This window comes from Glandiceps talaboti, chromosome 3, assembly GCF_964340395.1.
Source record: "Glandiceps talaboti chromosome 3, keGlaTala1.1, whole genome shotgun sequence".
Taxonomy (NCBI): Eukaryota; Metazoa; Hemichordata; class Enteropneusta; family Spengelidae; genus Glandiceps; species Glandiceps talaboti.
This window is the reverse complement of record NC_135551.1, coordinates 29885651-29905515: the sequence shown is the minus strand read 5'-3', so window position 1 is coordinate 29905515 and position 19865 is coordinate 29885651. Positions and strand designations below refer to the sequence as shown.

General features: G+C 35.5%; 1 protein-coding gene across 1 annotated transcript in view; it reads left to right on the top strand.

Moving 5' to 3' along the window:
* Positions 1–17508, top strand: part of LOC144432863 (unconventional myosin-VI-like) — a 58029-nt gene extending 40521 nt beyond the window's left edge. The window contains exons 15-28 of the mRNA XM_078121159.1: positions 181–276; positions 1545–1703; positions 2178–2310; positions 2867–2997; positions 3481–3688; positions 4262–4414; positions 4822–4919; positions 5626–5834; positions 6416–6574; positions 7115–7222; positions 10492–10595; positions 11422–11562; positions 13013–13288; positions 14032–17508. Of these exons, the coding sequence (XP_077977285.1) occupies positions 181–276; positions 1545–1703; positions 2178–2310; positions 2867–2997; positions 3481–3688; positions 4262–4414; positions 4822–4919; positions 5626–5834; positions 6416–6574; positions 7115–7222; positions 10492–10595; positions 11422–11562; positions 13013–13288; positions 14032–14222 (2166 nt within the window). The 3' untranslated portion in view covers positions 14223–17508. The remainder of the gene's footprint in view (positions 1–180; positions 277–1544; positions 1704–2177; positions 2311–2866; positions 2998–3480; positions 3689–4261; positions 4415–4821; positions 4920–5625; positions 5835–6415; positions 6575–7114; positions 7223–10491; positions 10596–11421; positions 11563–13012; positions 13289–14031) is intronic.
* The last annotated feature ends 2357 nt before the right edge of the window (positions 17509–19865 follow it).

The following is a 19865-nucleotide window of genomic DNA, read 5'->3' as shown; positions in this document are numbered from 1 at the left end:
TACACAATGGAGGATGTCTTCACCTCCTAGGTGACCTGTAAGTCACCACTTACAATGTAGGGTATGTCTTTACCACTTAGGTGACTTAGGTTCCCCGTTAATCATCACTTACAATTTGAGATATATCTTTGCCCCCTAAGTACCCTGTAAATCATCATTTTCAATATCTTTACTCCCTAGGTGCCCCGTAAATCACCACTTACAATTCATAGAAATGTCAGAGATGATGAAGGGTTCCTGATTCGACATTTTGCTGGTGCTGTCTGCTATCAAACTGTAAGTATTTACAATTAGTTTGTTGGAATTCTATCATTCAGACATTGTTATCTTAGTATTACACCATTCCTTGTTGTGACCTGGTATCATAAACTTTACACTGTTTAGTTTGCTTTTAAATTCAAATGAATAACAGTATATTGACATTAAGAGTGATGCATTAGAAAGAGTTGACAAAGCTTAGAGTTTATACAACCATATTGTAATCAAATCAAGACAGGAGTAATTACCCACACAAATCTAGAACAGGTTACTAGTGTCTTTATATTACCCACTTGTTGGTTGAATGCATGAGTGACCTCTGGGGGTGAGGAAGTCCTTGGGGTTTTCCCCCTGGCAGATATGGAGTTTTTTGCTTGAGATACTAAGGCAATGTTTAGGTTATTCATAACCTTTGAGGTAATATTTCCAAGCTTCGAAAAGCTAACCTAATTGTATGTTTTAAATGAGTTTCCTATATCACATAAAATAGACATGTAACATTAGTATAGGGGCATTAATATATGTATAATAAAGTCACCGGTATGTTAGAGAACTTTAGGTGGTCATACCTAGTGTATAATAGAAACTGGAATCTGATGAGATGTGGTGATTTGTAGTGTCAATAACATGACGAGTAGAACAATTTAGATTAAATTCATTTATAAACTATCTATGAAAATTGCCATTACGAAACCTTCAAGTTCACTTTTGCCCCAAACTGCAATATAAGTGAAGCATTGATTGTGAAACAGCCAAGCATTTACATGACATGTTCTGTAACTAGTGTGGTAGCTAGGTAATACATGTATATGTATATGTATAGTTATGTTTGAACTAATAAGTAATATTAAAGAATTCATGTAAGAAACAGGGACAAGAACAAATATTGACATGTACCACATTTCAGACAAGGCTATATGTCATTGTAGAAAGGATTTTTTTCTTCCATCACAATTTAAAACACAATGACCCCCCCCCCCCTATCCACAATTTTGAAAACAGCATGACCCCCCCTACTGCCAATTTCAAAAACAGGGTGACCCCCCCCCCCCCTACCAATCCACCGGACCCCCCCCCCAGGCTGAAGAAACTGACCGGTCCCTTATTTTACCCACACAAATCTAGAACAGTCCACTATCAATCGTCTTTGATATTGTGAACCAGTATTCACCATGTTATCCTACAAAGTTTCATGACTCTGTACTTGAACTTAATAGTTTTGTTTTGTATAAAAAACCAGCCTTCATTGTTGAACCGATCTAATTTATAGCTATCATTTCTTTCAGGGTCAGTTTATTGAAAAGAACAATGACGCTCTTCATGCATCCCTGGAATGCCTGATGCAAGAAAGTAAACACAAATTTATCAAAAGTCTGTTCCCTGGATCATCAAGTTCAACATCAATACAGAAACTATCTTTCATCAGTGTAGGGACCAAGTTCAAGGTACCTTCTTATAACTTTCACAAACCAAACTCAAACCAATCATATAGGAGTTTATTTTATTGTTGTTCTATGGTCAACAGTTTATGTATAGGATATTTTATTCTGTGGTGCTGTCGTCAAGATAGACAGATTTGTTTTAACCATGTAGAAGTTATTTCAGATATTCTAAAATGTAACTATCATATCTTAACTTAGGTGAATATCTTAAAATTACAATGTAACGTTCCGTAAAGAACTTAGCAATGTTAAAAATGAGTTGCATCATTCATAGTTGTTAAATTTTTGACTACTGGCCATTGTGCATGAACTGTTCATAAATACTGCCCTCTTGTGGCAAACTATGGAAATCATGTATGTTTCTCTTCATTCCTCGTACTCTGCATTTTGTTGAACTTTAAACAGAGCACACTAATTTTAAACAAGGTGAGAAGACAACACATATGTCACAGTAATTTTGGTTTTGTTTATGTGTAGAAACAACTAATGGAGCTGATGGAAAAACTGGAAAGTACTGGATCCAATTTTATCCGTTGTATCAAACCCAACTCAAAAATGGTGGACCAGTTGTTTGAAGGAGGACAAATTCTCAATCAGTTACAGTGTGCTGGTATGTTACTTCCATTGACATTGTCTTTGTTGGCTAGTAGTAGTTGTAAACTCATGTGAATGTCATGTGTACATCATACATGTATCATGAGAATGCCATGTGTACATCATACATGTATCATGTGAATGTCATGTGTACATCATACATGCATCATGTGAATGTTATGTGCACATACATGTATCATGTGAATTCCATGTGTACATCATACATGTATCATGTGAATGTCATGTGTACATCATACATGTATCATGAGAATGCCATGTGTACATCATACATGTATCGTGTGAATGCCATGTGTACATCATACATGCATCATGTGAATGCCATGTGTACATCATACATGTATCATGTGAATGCCATGTGTACATCATACATGTATCATGAGTATATCAGGTGAGATAATCATGTATCAGTTGACTGTAATGTCGTTATCATGTCATGTGAAAAGTAATGGTTCTTCCATACACTGTATGTAGTTATCGTGTAATATGAAAAGTAGTGGTGCTTCCATACACCTGATAGACATTTAAAACCATCTTTTACTTGATACTTCCAGGTATGGTATCTGTATTGAACCTAATGCAGGGTGGTTACCCATCCCGTGCTGTCTTTGCTGACCTCTATACAATGTACAAACAGTACATGCCCAAGGAGTTAGTTAGGTTGGATCCCAGACTCTTCTGTAAGGTATGGCATATACTTTACTCTATAAGATCTAATTATTTCCTGTATACAGTATCTATTTTGCAATTGATCAGAAATAAGCAAGTGATACACCAGGTCATTTTTCTTGTACTTGAAGTTTTAGATGAAGTGTATCAAGCTGTGTGTATCACTGGAAGTTTACAAACACATCCATAAAGATTGTCCTGACATTAGAATTGACACAGAGAATGTTTTCATCCTTGATAGGGAACTGGACTGATTTGTCAAGGGGAATTAAGAACCTATGTATATTAGAATATTAGAACCATCACTAAACAGAGACGCAGACCTATACACTTTATCACCTGTATGGGACAATATTCTGAAGTAACGCATGTATAAACAAAACAATTCATGACTTCACATCCCTGAAGAAGACCTGAGGACTCGGGTTGAAAGCTAGGATTTATCCAAGTATTTTGGTTCAGTAGAAAGTTTTAATATATTTGTGAAATTTATTTTCAGGCACTCTTCAAAGCCCTTGGGTTAGATGACTATGATTTCAAGTTTGGTTTAACTAAAGTGTTCTTCAGACCTGGTAAATTTGCAGAGTTTGATCAGCTGATGAAATCTGATCCTGAACACCTTGCATTCTTGGTAAAGAAGGTGAAAAGATGGCTGCTATGTACTCGTTGGAAGTATGCACAGTATGGAACTCTTATGGTTATCAAATGTAAGTATACTAGTTGTTACCATTACAGGAGTTATATAGAAATACCTGTAATCAGAACATCATGTTATCAGTGGCGGACAATGAAAACTGGCTTTGAAGGTGGCAAAAAAAGTCTACTTCTTATCACTATCAAACTGACAAACATGAATACAAAGTCATGGGGTTATTACCTTTAAATGTGGTCATAGTTACACTCACCCTTAGTGTGCATTGATATGAATACTTTTAGATGTGTTTCTTCATTCAGTCAAGGAAAATAGAGGCCTTTGTCACTACAAGTCACTAGACGAGTAGTGACAACTCTAAGATCAAGAATATTTTCTGGCTGAATGAAGAAAAATATTGGTGAATAATATATTTATACCATCGCCAGTAATATTTGTTAAAAATTCAGGGAAAGTAATGGCAATTCTGAGCGTTTTGACTTTGAAAACAGCACAGCAAATGACGTAGGCACATGTTGTTGTGACGTAGAACAACCAGAGTATATATTCCATATTTTTTGTTGAACCTGGCTCATGCATGGTATAATCCATCTTATTAACGACATTTGTTATTGTTTTTGTGTTACAGTGAGAAACAAGATCCTATACCGTAGAAATGCCCTGATAAAGATCCAGAGTTGTATTCGTATGTACGTAGCTATAAAGAAACACAGACCACGCTACAAGGGTCTACAACTTGTCTCTACGTTACGTACTCAGTTGGATGAAATGAAAAAAATTGGTAAGATAAAGTGGAGTTTTTGTTGTTAAATGATGAATGTATAATAATAGTATACATCTATCAAGTGCCTTCTCCAACGGATATCATGATCATACTAAGTAATGTACAATTATTACCCCTGGCACAGACCTATACAGGCACAACTGTCCGATATAACTTCAACTCCAATCAATTGTAACCTCTTTAAGTGCATAGAATTAAAACATTCACACTGCAATCTCTGTCCTACCAGGTTTCCAATTATATAGCTGGGTTGACATTCAAGTCAATGACGACATTCAAGTCAATGACGACATTCAAGTCAATGACGACATTCAAGTCTTGGAGATAGAATAATATATGTACAAAAAATGAAGACAAAAAAGTCTCGCTAAATGTCATTAAATGTTTGATTTGTTTGATTCTAGTCAACAGTATCAAGGAAGATAAGAAGACCAAAGATAGACTAAGTAAAGATGTAGGAGAAATGGTGAAAGCTATGGATGCACTGGTCAAACGAATCAAGGTAAATTATTACCTTGAATAAAATACTTCTTACAAAGTCTGTAGGTTCTTTTATATGAGTAAGGGGGGAGGGGGAGGGGGGAGAGAGATGTTGTGTTGTGGAGAGGATCCGAATCTTGGAGGGGTTTGTGTGAAGAGAGAATCTGTAATGTCTTTCAGGTTGGAGGGGACGGGATGGGGTTGGGGAGGTGGTGGAGGATTCTGTAGGTACTTCCATATTGTTGTAAGGTAGTTGGGGAAGTTTATGGGTAATGATGTGACTGAGGAAAGAGATTCCTCTCATTAACAATCATGTTGTCATTAGCCGTAAACGTGCTGTGATCTGTCCAGTAAAACAACAACCTAACTTGTTGTCATTAGCCGTAAACGTGCTGTGATCTGTCCAGTAAAACAACAACCTTAAACTTGTTGTCTTTAGCCGTAAACGTGCTGTGATCTGTCCAGTAAAACAACAACCTTAAACTTGTTGTCTTTAGTCGTAAAAGTGCTGTGATCTGTCCAGTAAAACAACAACCTAACTTAAACTTGTTGTCATTAGCCGTAAAAGTGCTGTGATCTGTCCAGTAAAACAACAACCTAACTTGCAAAACTTTTGTCATAATTGTACATTTAACTACAGGCTGTTTTAGCTTTATACAAGCACATGTCATAACCCAACAATAAGTTAAACTTAAAGTAACATTCATCTATTTTATTTTCTGTTTCAGTCCACAATGATGACACGCCAACAAATTGATGCAGCGTACTTTGACCTGTCTAACAGAATCAACAACGAGTTGAAAGAAATTGCCAAGAAGAAGGCAGAAGCTGAGGAGCAAGAAAGACTACGTAAGATACAGGAACAGATGGAGTTGGAAAGAAAGAAGAGAGAGGAAGAAGAACGAAAAAGGAAAAAAGAAGAGGAAGAAAGGAAATTGTAAGTTGGTGTTTATTCAGTGTTCAGTACAGTGTTGGTGTCCATTCAAATATTCCTTTCTGTTACAGACAGACTGACAAATTGACCAGACAGACAGACAGATGGACTGACTGACCAGACAGATAGACAGACTGACTGACTGACTGACTGACTGACCTGACAGATAGACTGACTGACTGACCAGACAGACAGACACAGACACCGACAGACTGACTGACTGACTGACTGACTGTTTGACCAGACAGACCGACAGATAGACCACCGACTGACCAGACAGACAGACAGACAGACTGACTGACTAACTGAACTGACAGATAGATAGACAGACAGACAGACAAATAGACAGACAGACAGACAGACAGACATGGCTGTACCAGAGTTTCCGCATTGAATTCATGTTTTCCTCTCTATTAGAATATTGAAAGCAAAGGAAAACACATGCACCCATTCTAGTAAGGCCAAACATACACATGTACAACTTGGTGTATTACTTGTAATTTGCTTGTGAGTTAACAGAAGGAGAAAGTGCATTCAAGTGAGGTATGTGTGTCTTCTATGGATATATTATTCACTATCAACAGAAAAGCGGAAATGGAGGCTAAGAGAAAACGTGAGGAAGAGGAAGCAAAACGACGAGCTGAGGAAGAGAGAAAGAGACAAGAAGCAGAGAGGAAAAGAATCGAAGCTGACCGTAAATTACAAGAAGAAAAGAGAAAACAAGAGGAAGAAGAAGCAAAGAGGTAAGATTAACCAGATGTTAAGTACTCCAACTATAGCATTTCTGATTGGCTGTAAGGTTGACCAGATGTTAAGTACTCCCACAGTTATAGCATTTCTGATTGGCTGTGAGGTTGACCAGATGTTAAGTACTCCCACAGTTATAGCATTTCTGATTGGCTGTAAGGTTGACCAGATGTTAAGCATGCCTACTACATGTGTGGGATTTCTGATTGGCTGTTAAAATGACCAGATGTTAAGCACTCCTACTATAGTATTTCTGATTGGCTGTAAGATAGACCAGATGTTAAGCACTCTTACTATAGCATTTTTAATAAAAACCCTGGTAGGGAATTCTGATAAAATGACTTTGGAAGTCACAACAGGTAGATTTGACCTACGCTTTATTTACAAAACACTGACAGGGAACCCTAGCAAAGTACCTGATGGGAACTCTTAGATTAGGCTAGCATTCCAGCCTTGACAAAATTACAGTTTCATGTATTGTGTAAACTACATTACAGTTTCTTCACTTTATGTTTAATACTATTCATTGTTTTCAGACAAGCTCAACTGGAACAAGAACGTCGTGATTATGAAATGGCTTTACGTTTAGCTCAAGAGAACGAATCAGAAGTTGTACAGGTTGAAAAGCAGGACTCACTTACAAGGTATGCAATTCTAATGTCAAATCTTACAATGTATTACCTCTATGAGCAGCTTGTACTGTACAGTGTGTGTGTGTGTGTGTGTGTGTGTGTGTGTGTGTGTGTGTGAGGATGTGTGTGTGAGGATGTGTGTGTGTGTGTGTGTGTGTGTGTGTGTGTGTGTGTGTGTGTGTGTGTGTGTGTGTGTGTGTGTGTGTGTGTGTGTGTGTGTGTGTGTGTGGAAGAGTATACTAGTTGGAGGAATGTTTAGAAGATTAACCATTGTGCTGTTATGTACCAACTTTTCCTCTTGGCCTTCAGACTTGGAGTAGGTGGGAAGGGATAGTTGCTACATAATAGCCCTCAGGTTACTAGACATGTTCTGGTACCTGAATATGGCCAGGATATGAGTATTAACTATTGTACTATATCAGTGTATCTTTACTGTCTTTAACCATTATTTTGTCTGCAGTCCTCCTCCAGTGATGCCAATGTCTCCAATGCAGTCTATACAACCAATGCAGCCTATGCAACCGATGCAGCCACAAAGGTTTATAACACTACTAACCAAAATAATCATCAATAAAATTCCCAGCGCCATCTCGGAAATTAGTATTTCATAGTTTAATATCCAGCTCAACATATCATATCATATCATATAGCATAGTAGACCTTGGATCTGTGCTTTTGGGGGTTGCTGATAAAGTCACACGGAATGATGAGTACCTGTGTCTGGACAGGTTAGCGCCCTCAGAGGCGAAGTTCAGTCAGCTTTACAGTAAGCAGAATAGCTCAAGGGGTCTAGCAGCCAGACTAACCATAGCAGTATCATCTTCTACCATCAGCAATTGTTTATTTTATAAAGAATGCATGCAAGTGTTATGTTTTCTTGCAAAATTTCACTGTTTAAAAGATGTCACAGTTTGGCAAATCCTCATATGCATAGGACTTTAATACATAACGTGTGTCAAGTTTATCAAGGATTCTACTTCTCAAACATTTTACTTGGTTTCAAGTAAATAGCGCCCTCCAGTGGTGTAGTACAATAGAGAGACAATATATACCCATAGATATCAGTCTTACATATTACACGGGAATGAAGACTATAAAAGTGCTATCACTATAAACAGTTATAATATATACCCATAGATATCAGTCTTATATATATTAAACGGGAATGAAGACTATAAAAGTGCTATCACTATAAACAGTTACAATATATACCTCGTAGATATCAGTCTTATATATTAAACAGGAATGAAGACTATAAAAGTGCTATCACTGTATACAGTTACAATATATACCCATAGATATCAGTCTTACATATTGAACAGGAATGAAGACTATAAAAGTGCTATCACTGTATACAGTTACAATATATACCTCGTAGATATCAGTCTTACATATTAAACAGGAATGAAGACTATAAAAGTGCTATCGCTGTAAACAGTTACAATATACTAATATGGAAACAATGATAAAATATTGATAAACTTACATACCCATTTAACCCTATGTATCAGTATCACATGCTGCTTTCCATTTATATTTCAGCTGTAATTATTTCATTTCACAGCTCAAGATGACCAGTTGTTCCATTGCCATTCACTCCAGAACTCATTTCATGGCTAATGTAATAATTATATGTTCTGTCCTTATAGCTATGACAGTTTGTATACATTGTGCAGTCCATAACATTATTTGGGTATCAACCCAGCAGATATGCTGCATCCATGTTGGGTTCACATCATTTGGATAGTAACCCAGCAGACATGCTGCATCCATGTTGGGTTCACATCATTTGGATATCAACCTAGCAGACGTGTTGCATCCATGTTGGGTTCACATCATTTGGATATCAACCTAGCAGACATGCTGCATCCATGTTGGGTTCACATCATTTGGATATCAACCCAGCAGACATGCTGCATCCATGTTGGGTTCACATCATTTGGATATCAACCCAGCAGACATGTTGCATCCATGTTGGGTTCACATCATTTGGATAGTAACCCAGCAGACATGTTGCATCCATGTTGGGTTCACGTCATTTGCATAGTAACCCAGCAGACATGTTGCATCCATGTTGGGTTCACATCATTTGGATAGTAACCCAGCAGACATGTTGCATCCATGTTGGGTTCACGTCATTTGGATAGTAACCCAGCAAACATGTTGCATCCATGTTGGGTTCACATCATTTGCATAGTAACCCAGCAGACATGTTGCATCCATGTTGGGTTCACATCATTTGCATAGCAACCCAGCAGACATGTTGCATCCATGTTGGGTTCACACCATTTGCATAGTAACCCAGCAGACATGTTGCATCCATGTTGGGTTCACACCATTTGCATAGTAACCCAGCACACACATCGAAGCAATGTTGGGTTCATGTTATTAGCTAATGTTGAATATGAAGTGACCAGATTTCAACAAACCTTTAGATCAAATATATAAAACATAGTAACTTTAATCAAATTGTCTGATGGTGTATTTAGGGATCAAACTAGTCCTACTTGGTGATCTTGCTCTAAATATAATATTATAATTTATAATAAAAACAATAATAATTTTTATTGCCAGAAATTATAGGCTTATAAATACTCTAAGCTTATCTACAAATCTACAAAATATCAAAATTTACAAGTCAAATGAGCCACAAAATAGATTATGTAGAGAATTACAAAACAAATTTCTGGCTAGGGTCACAAAATAGATATATATATTCTCAATGTGAAATTTGCATATATACTATACCTAGCATTGACAAGGTCATTATTAAGATAAATATAATATAGTTTAATATAGTTCTAGGCCTACCATGAGGCAATACATGGTAATATAATAAGAGAGTATGCATCTAACTGGCAAAATCTAATAATAGGGAACTTGCAAATCCGCCATGTTGAATGTTGCATCATGGGAAATGTGATAATAAATACCAATGAATTGGTATTATGAACAATGCTGTAACATTGTTTGCAACCACGAATGATCAATTCATAGTTACCCTGACCATTGTGGAAGGTCAATTTTATCAGTAGCTCCAGATTAGGTATTACGATAACCACAGATAATCCCATAGTCCTTTGCATCTGAGTATGCTCAGTCTGGATTGCAAGTTCCCTATTGGTATGTGTGCTAAAATTAATGTAAAATGATGACAGGGAAATGATAGCAATCTGGTCACAGATAAATATTCAAGTGTCAACATTTCATTTTCACTTTTGACATGGTATCTAGGGAAGAAGGCAAGTAACTCATCAATGTAAAACTGTATATTTTAACAGGTCTGAACACGTTATAGCTCAGAAACAAACCAACCTATTGAAGAGACATGATTTGAGTAAATGGAAATATGCTGAGTTAAGGGACTCTATCAATACATCCTGTGGTAAGTTCATTTATCAAAAGATTTTATCTACACTAGGTATTATTATACACTTGTACCCTTTAGCTGTCAAAATGTTGACTCAGTGTTTGACATGTACAGGATTAGCAGTCCTCTACCAGAGCTAATATCAAAGTTTGTCTATTGTATACTTATTGCATGGGTGTATTCGGGCACTAGTAGATATCTATATTACCCCAAGGGCTGTTATGCAGCAACTATTTCCAGAGGCTGAAATTCAACGGAAATAGTTGCTGCATAACAGTATGAGGGATATTATGATGTCGACTAGTGCCCAAATAAGACAAGGCAATAAGTGTGTTATAACACATCACATTCTCAGACATATATTCTTTCCATAGTTAAAACAAAACCCCAATAAAATGTCTGTGATACATGAAGAGTGCCCTAGAGAAAATAGAATGCAAATAGTGCCCACTATATACAAAGTGCTTAGTAATTGTAGTTTGTATCAAAAGTCCATAGACTGGAATATTGGAGTTATTTTTCATAATATAACTTGCTTTATTTATTTCTTCCTAATAATGATGATAATAAAAATATACATTTTGTTTATGCTGGATTTAAGATTTGGATAAACTTGTCTCCCGAGAAGTCACATGTGGGTGGATTTAGTTTGGTGGAGTCGAAGTTAATGACACTCTTCTTACATACAGCATGGCAAATTTAATCACACCCTGAATACACTAGTAAGAGGGTAGTGGTCTAACTAATCGGCCACTGACAACAACCCACATATCTATCTCATCTGAATGTCACAGATTTTAGGAACAAACAGGTTTCATTCATCTTGTTTGATATTTTCCAGACATTGACTTACTAGAAGCATGCCGAGAAGAATTTCACCGTCGTCTTAAAGTTTACCATGCCTGGAAAGTGAAAAACAAGAAACGTAATGTGAGAAATGAAACAGCAGAGCAGAGAGCACCTGTGTCAGTCATCGAATCAGGTTAGTTACTTTGTTTGTCTTTTATACAGAAATATGTGTTCATGAATATTTTGACATTATTTGACGATATTTCAGATTTGGTTCAAACTTACTGTACCAGTATGGAACAGTTTACCACTGCCAATACGGCATTCTCAGTGTAAAAGTACGTTCAAGAAATCAGTCAAAAACCACTTAATGTCTCAAATGCTTGCCAACAGTTAAAGTTAGTAATGTATATACACTAGTTGTATTGAGTCATTTCAATGTTTTTATGTTTCATTTCCATTTTTCACTAATCTTGCTCCAATCACGTGACCAGAGTTCTTTACCTACCGACATGTTGAATTTTTGAAATCGAGGACCACAATGGAAATAAGTTTTAATTGCTTTGTTGTGTTATCCTCGGCAATACTTTTAAATGTATGTTTTTACTTTATTTTATTGCCAAATAAATTCAAATTCAAATTCAAATTCAAATGTGATCTATGTGATTCCTAGAACCATGACTGATAATCCAGGAAACATTATTGGTTACTTTGCCAACATATATGTAGAATATTTGCCCTATGCTATGCATGACAGAACACTTTGACATGCAAGTTCAAGTGTGGTGTACTCTGGGTATTTCCATGAGTTCTTGCTGTGTCTTTGCAGTTGTACTTTCATGAGCATAGTGAGTGAAAGTGCTGCAGAAAACACTACAAACATGAGTGCAAATACCTTCGAGTAGCCACACTGGCAGTCGTGTGGAACAGGGTTTTGTTATCAAAGAGATTGTTTTTAACTAAATAGAATATTTAGGACAGCAGCTAAGACCAGTGGTGATGAACTCCCATCATTAGAGTCTCTTTTTAAAGCCCGTACTACTAGGAAGTCAAAGTCTATCATCAGTGACATTTATCACACAGTTCACCCATTGTTTGATATGTTACCATCCGGTACACGTTATAGATCTGTTAAAACCAAAACCAATCATTTCAAACACAGTTTTTATCCAACAGCTGTTCATATTGTAAATGAGTCATAATGTTGTACTGTCCAGTGTTTACTGAATATATTCTTTGTTTTAGTAATCTGTAAATATTGTTGTTTGAAATGTTATTTTATCTCGAATATTTTTGCAGAACCACTACAAATTTCATTATACAAATATACATGACAATAATGTACTGTATATTATTATCATCATTATTAGTATTGTTACATACATTTATCCAAAACAGCAAATTACTGTATGATCATGTGATAGGAACAGTTGTGCCTTCATTTGCAGATTATTTGCATGTAGGTATGCTATAATGTTTTTTGGTATTGCACTGCAGTGGAAATACCACTAATGGTGTACACTGGTGCAAGTAGTCACTGGTACATATGTAATAATGGCTAGTATTGCAGTGGTTCATTTCTAGAGGGGTCACATGATATTTTAAGGTATTCCATATTCTCATAAATTTGTGTATATTTACAGCTAACGAACAAGAACAAATGCAGGCACCATTGATACCAGCACCACAGGCACCACTAATACCGGTACCCACAACATCACCACCTAAAGCTGCACAAAATGCAGCAATGCCAACCAATGATCAACGATTTTTCCGTGTACCATTTGTGAGACCATCAGATCAACACAAAGATCCACAGTTCAAGAAAAAAGGCTGGTGGTATGCTCACTTTGATGGACCATGGATTGCTAGGCAGATGGAGATCCATCCAGAAAAACAACCTGTCTTGTTGGTTGCAGGTTTGTAAATCTCTTCTTGTCAGTATTTTTGTTAAACAACCACAACAACCACCACCACAACCACCAACAAAAACAAAGCAAAAAAATCAATAACTGTCTTTGTTTCAGGTTTGTAATACATATAATCTGATTGTCGTATTTTCACCAAGGTTGGGAAAAATGGTCGCAGGACAGGGAAAAAATGGTAACAGGAGAGGGGAAAAATGTGGACAAACTTGTATTAGATTTCTATAGTTAGTACAATAAGTTATAGTAGGTACTCTACTAAAATATATTAGATTTTACCTAATGACTACTACCCAAATAATATCACTGATACAAAACCAAATCAAATGTTTTGGTAATACACAATTTTAGCTACTTTACCACCCATAAAACTATCAAACTATCAAACTAAACGTAATAATGTGCAGATGTAGGGCTGTAGTAGTCACCAATCTATACCCAATGATTAGGTGAATTAGATGTACCTACACCTGAAACCACCCCCACCCCACAAGTAGTTCATTTTTGTTCTGACATTTTCACTTATCTGTTTTAACAAAGAACTATTCATGATGTTCTTTGAAGAAAAGATGTTCACCAAGAAATCAATTTTAACAAAAATAAGCAGTATAATACATAATGTGAGATTGACAGTTACCAGTTGTATGATACAAGAACAAGTATTTGTAATTCAAACTGAGTGAAAGTTGTGATAAATGTTTGGAGGATAATATATTGAGTTACTTTCTTACATACAGGCAAAGATGATCTGCAGATGTGTGAGCTGAGTCTGGATGAAACTGGACTGACTCGTAAACGTGGCGCTGAGATTCTTGAGCGTGAATTTGAACAAGAATGGGAGAGGAATGGTGGTAAAAACTATTTACTACTGGCCATCAAGAACAAACAGGCCAGACCAACATATGCTACACAAAAACTGCAAACTTAATTTGAACTTTGAACTTTAACCCTTTCACTGCCATATATTTTCCCGCCAAAATTACAGTACAAAAGTGATCACATTTCTGAAATTTGTCTGAAATTCTAGATCAAATTATCAATGATATATAAATATATAAAATAATAAAGTTATGATTCATAAAATGTGGATATTAGTTGAAATGATGGCTGTGAGAGGGTTAAACAATACAATCTGCCTATAATTGATTTACGTTGTTTTAAAAATTGTTTATTTGTGTAAATGTAATGATAGTACAGTAAAATTTAGAAAACATCAGTTGTTTACAGGAGTTTACAGATATGAATAAATGTGAAGATTTTTGTCAAAATACTGATATAAAAAGCAAAGATGTGATAAATTTGGCAATAGTCTTAGAAACAAAACTTGACACCTTGAATTCAAACTCAGAAAATTAAGATCACATCACATGACATCACTGCAATATTATATTACTAATAGTTACACCTAAATTTAGGTAGCAGGGTAAATTGGAGGATAGATATTTTGACATTAAATCTTTTCATTTCTGCTCATGTTGCAAATTTTTACCCTTGTATTGATATAATGACATCCAAGGAATGTAATTATTCATAAAACAGAAATGTTATTTCTATAAAATCTGACTATATTTTGCTCAAAAACAGTTTTCAACCAACAGATTCTTTATTTGGTGTGTTAATCATTTTCAGATATCAGTGCCAGCATTAATTATTGAACAAAATGGCTGGCCAGGCTTCTGCCTGTTTATCTCTTATTGTTTCTATGGTGATGATCACCAATTTGCATATATTTGAATAAGTGTATTGATTGGTCAATAGCTACATATCATGAATGTAATTGGTTCTTTTGAATTGAAAGAGTACAAGATGACAAGAATTTAGATCAAAGAGAATGATATTAAACCTGTTGTGGTTGCTGTACTTGAAAAGAAGAAAAAGTGAATTTTCTTTATCCACTGTTTGTCAGAAGTTTATGTTTCTTGTGTGTGCAATGACATTTAGTTAGTAGTATTTTTAGTGAATTTTCACTGTCATGTGAATTGCAATAGTATGGTATTTTTGGTATCAATGTTTTTATATTTGCATATATGTGACATGATATGGAAGTAGGATGGAGCATGAAAACAAATTGTCTCAAAAAAATCACAAGATTTCAACATTTCTAGATATTTTGCATATGAAAGTAAAAGATAAAAAAGATCTTTATGGTCTTTACATGTTACATGACTATGAAAAGAACCACTTATACAGTTGAAGTTGACAATTTATAGTGTAAGTCATCATACATAACAGATATGTACAGAGTTGGCTACAGCTTTAAGAGAAAGTTGACCAAGGTTAGATATTTTCATTGACAAAGTTCAGACCAATGAAGTGATAACGGAATATGTTTCAGCATAGACAGTCCCCTCCACTGTCTATGGTTTCAGTAAGTAGAATACACCTTGCAAGTGCAGCAAACACCAACCCCTCAAAAAAAAATCAAAATAAACTCAAACAAAACATATTCAGCTCATGTCCATAAATTTGTACCCAAGTTAAGTCTCATATGTAATTTAGATTAAGTAATTGTGATTTTTCAAGCAATATGCCTCAAGTAGACATTGTTTTGTTCTGTTTGTATGGGATGATGGAAATAAAACCAAATAATATATACCATAATATATATATATAAATCGATGAACAACATGTCATGAATATATTAGTTATTGTAATATTGCTACAATGATACATTCCTAAGATTTTTGACTGAATAAAAGAGAAATTAATAAAAACGAAATTTGAAAATGGCATTGCAGGGGACGGATAGATTTGAGAATGTATTTTGATAAGATATTGGTACTTTTTCATAAATGAGCAAATGTCAGACTGTTTTCAGATTGTGGAATATGTCATATATTTTCTAAGACTAGGAAACATAAATGGAAGTCAAGATTGTTACATGCAGATGACAGAATTGTATGTATATTTGTGATCCAAATATAAATCTAGGTCTGAGTTTAATTAAGTTACTTTCCATTCACAAAAATTCCTTCAGGGATATATGAAGAGTTTCTAAAATTAATCATGACATACAAATGATTATAGTACTAGTTACATTCGGCGCTTGGATTCTACTACAGACAGATTTCATGTAGTCACCGAAAAGTTAGATTTTACTGAAAGTCAGCTTAGAATTTGGAATCTGCAGATTTCATGCAGTCACAGAAAGTCAGTTTAGAATTTGGAATCTGCAGATTTCATGTAGTCACAGAAAGTCAGCTTAGAATTTGGGATCTGCAGATTTCATGTAGTCACAGAAAGTCGGCTTAGAATTTGGGATCTGCAGATTTCATGTAGTCACAGAAAGTCGGCTTAGAATTTGGGATCTGCAGATTTCATGTAGTCACAGAAAGTCAGCTTAGAATTTGAAATCTGCAGATTTCATGTAGTCACAGAAAGTCAGCTTAGAATTTGAAATCTGCAGATTTCATGTAGTTACAGAAAGTCAGCTTAGAATTTGGAATCTGCAGATTTCATGTAGTCACAGGGAACAGATTTCATGTAGTTATGAAAACCTAATTTAGACTCGGAGAGAAATAAGTAGAATAATCACTATAGGTGCTTGCATACTAATGTTCACTCACTTTTAGATTAATCATGCATATGATTGTATTATTTTACAAATTCTGGTCAATTCAGAGATGTCTGTACTGTTAATATGTTGCTCCTTAAACACTTTTGACAGAGAAATAAATTGAAGTATAAGTATGAATGCTCAGTTTTAAATCTATAGTATAGTCATAAAGAATGCATAGTTAACTTCTGCTAGATTTAGTATGTAGTTGGACAGGACTTGGTTATCCACTAAAGAACTGGGGCTCAATCCCCTCAACATTTGAACTAAAATTGTATGGCTCATGATCATATTATTTCACTCAATGTTTTATGGAATTGATAAAATCATATTTGCTTTACTCTGTTCACCTTACTAGGTGAAGTGGTCAACTTTGATATGCAGACTTTATTTTCAAAGATTGTGTATTTCCTACAAGCATTTCATAAAACTAGTTTATAGTCTTTGCAATACATATTAATTTATGAATGGTTTCTATATGGTTTGATTAGATCATAGGGTGTATGAACATAACCACCACCTTTTTAAAATAGCGCCCTCTGGTGTTAGACAATTGCTTTCTCCATGCAAAAGTTCATGACAAAGAGAATGATGTAGAGTCAAAGACAAAGTGAAATTCATTCCCTTCTTGATAAATACATAGATAGATGGAGGGGGGAGGAAAAATGGTCTTGTATTTTTACACAACTTATGAATAATATTGGCATAACTAGTCATGTTACGTGTGCTGATACGTTAAAACCTATCCTTATAATCAAAATTGAGCTCGATGTTAGTGTTACATCCAGGAGTGTCACTTCATGCCCAGGAATCTCTCACCAAACACTACATTGTTAAATAGAGCTGATAGAGGGCGCTGTGATTTGAATGATGTGATATGGCTACTCCAGAAACTTACAAAGTGCTAGTTATATGGCATATAGTAATTTATAATGAGAGATTTGTGATTTTGTATTTCAATCTGGTAATGGATGACTTGCTGACAGCAAAGAGAGATTTTTAACAAAGAAGTAATGTTTTTTTTCTTACAATGCAGAATAGAAATGTAAAGAATTAAGAATGATATTGGCTGCAAGTACATAGTGATAATGAATTTAAAAGCACCAAGGAGTAACGTACATGTGTAAAAAAAAGAAGCTAGAATTGATAGGGAATAAAATCTATAAAACCATACATTTTCAAGGTTTGATTCTAAAAACACTGGATTTTAACTCAGAAATTTTCAAGAGAAACTTGCAAGTGGTCTAATTATTTATTTGTGGATGTAAATGCTGTAGTTGTGTGTGTGATCTATACCAATAAATACAAAGCAACATAAACTGAATTTGAAGTTGAGTATAATTGCGTGATAGGATTATGGTGTATATAATCATTCTTTAAAAACTAGTCAGAACTTTTTGAAACACTTTTGAGTTGAGTTTATTTGAGACTATCACATAAAGAATACAGTTGTGCTACAATGCCATTGGCGGTATTTTTCCCAGGTATTTTTGGATCACCAGCATGCATGTAATTCATGACTCGTTTATTTATAACCTACTTTTTGACACTAGTGCTAGACTGAAATATGTATCGTTGGTGGCGCCCCACATTACCGCCTCCAATTAAAACATCTTTCTTCCAAAGCTATGTAATTGTGATGCGTGCGCTGATAGGAGTTGTTTTCAAACCCTTGGAATTTTCACCCACATGAATGAACTGCCGTGATGAAACGATTTGTGTTCAAATAAGTATGTGTTTAATAATGCTTTCAACCCGGCTTTCAAAAACAATCGATTCAAATATTGACATTATTGTAATACCTAAGTTCCTATAATGGCAGTTCCTATTTCCTCGTAATGATATATAAAACGTTTAGTATTTGAACAAATACAATAAACCACTCTACCGTATTACATTTCTAGTTCTACATATCTATAATTTCACTTATTTCCAGGATTACCAAGTGAGAGAAAATCCTACAGGGCCGTATATTACAGGCCCGCAACACATGATTGTGAACTTTCAGTTTATTCAGTCATCAGCAAAATGTTGATATCGCAAGTCAGATCATGTTGACTATTGTTCTGTTGATGCAACGATGCGCCTCAGGACGGCACTGTAAATACTGTAAAAGAAAGTCAGTGGTTTTGTGACAATGATAATAGACAATGAACAGGTGCTGTCAACGAAGCTGTTCTTGCATAGGGCTGTTCTTACACATAATTTCAGTGGGCGGGCAATTTGTTTCGATCGGTATAGAGGGAGGAAAGCAAACAAGGAATCGAAGAATTGTATCGGGGATGTCCTGATTTTGCTAGGGGCGCACATTATGTACATCAAAATGAATTGTTGGTATAGTGGATAGCATAAACGTTTTCCTGGTGAAGGAGTGGGTAAATAATTCACAATATTGGGTGGGCAGTGGGATGGCTAGTCTTGCTGCTAGACGTTCGGGCTATCTTTCGATACTATAAGCGAACGAAGTTCGCAGTGAGGGCTTGGATGTTCCATCCTCGATAGCGATGTTTGGACGTGTGTCGTATTCTATCTGAAGAACATCCGAGGTCTAGCAGATAGACTATGGGATGGCAGGCAAGTTGAAATCCAATGGGAAGGAGGAAGGGGCATACATCCTTCACCACCAGTAGGAGAGCACATACGAATATAATACAAAATAATGACCTTATTAGGTACTCACGAATATCTAAAAAAAAATATAATACCGTCATCAGTGTCTGCATCGGAAAAAGACTATTTTGACCATCCTTAGAGTATTAGTTTACACACGTGACTGTGAGTTAATCATCTGAGGTTCTTATGCAGAAGGTTTTGACCAGTTATTATAAAAGTCTTGATTGGACCTTAAGAGCACGTATTATTGCTTAGATTGCCGCCCTGGATTGCCCTTTTCTTAGGAAAATATCATACGAATCCTGCTGCTACAAATGTATCAATCTCTTTACAAGTAGAAATGTTTTTTCCTTACAAGTAGGAATATATAGTCAAAAGGTTGTTATATTTAGTCCGAAGACC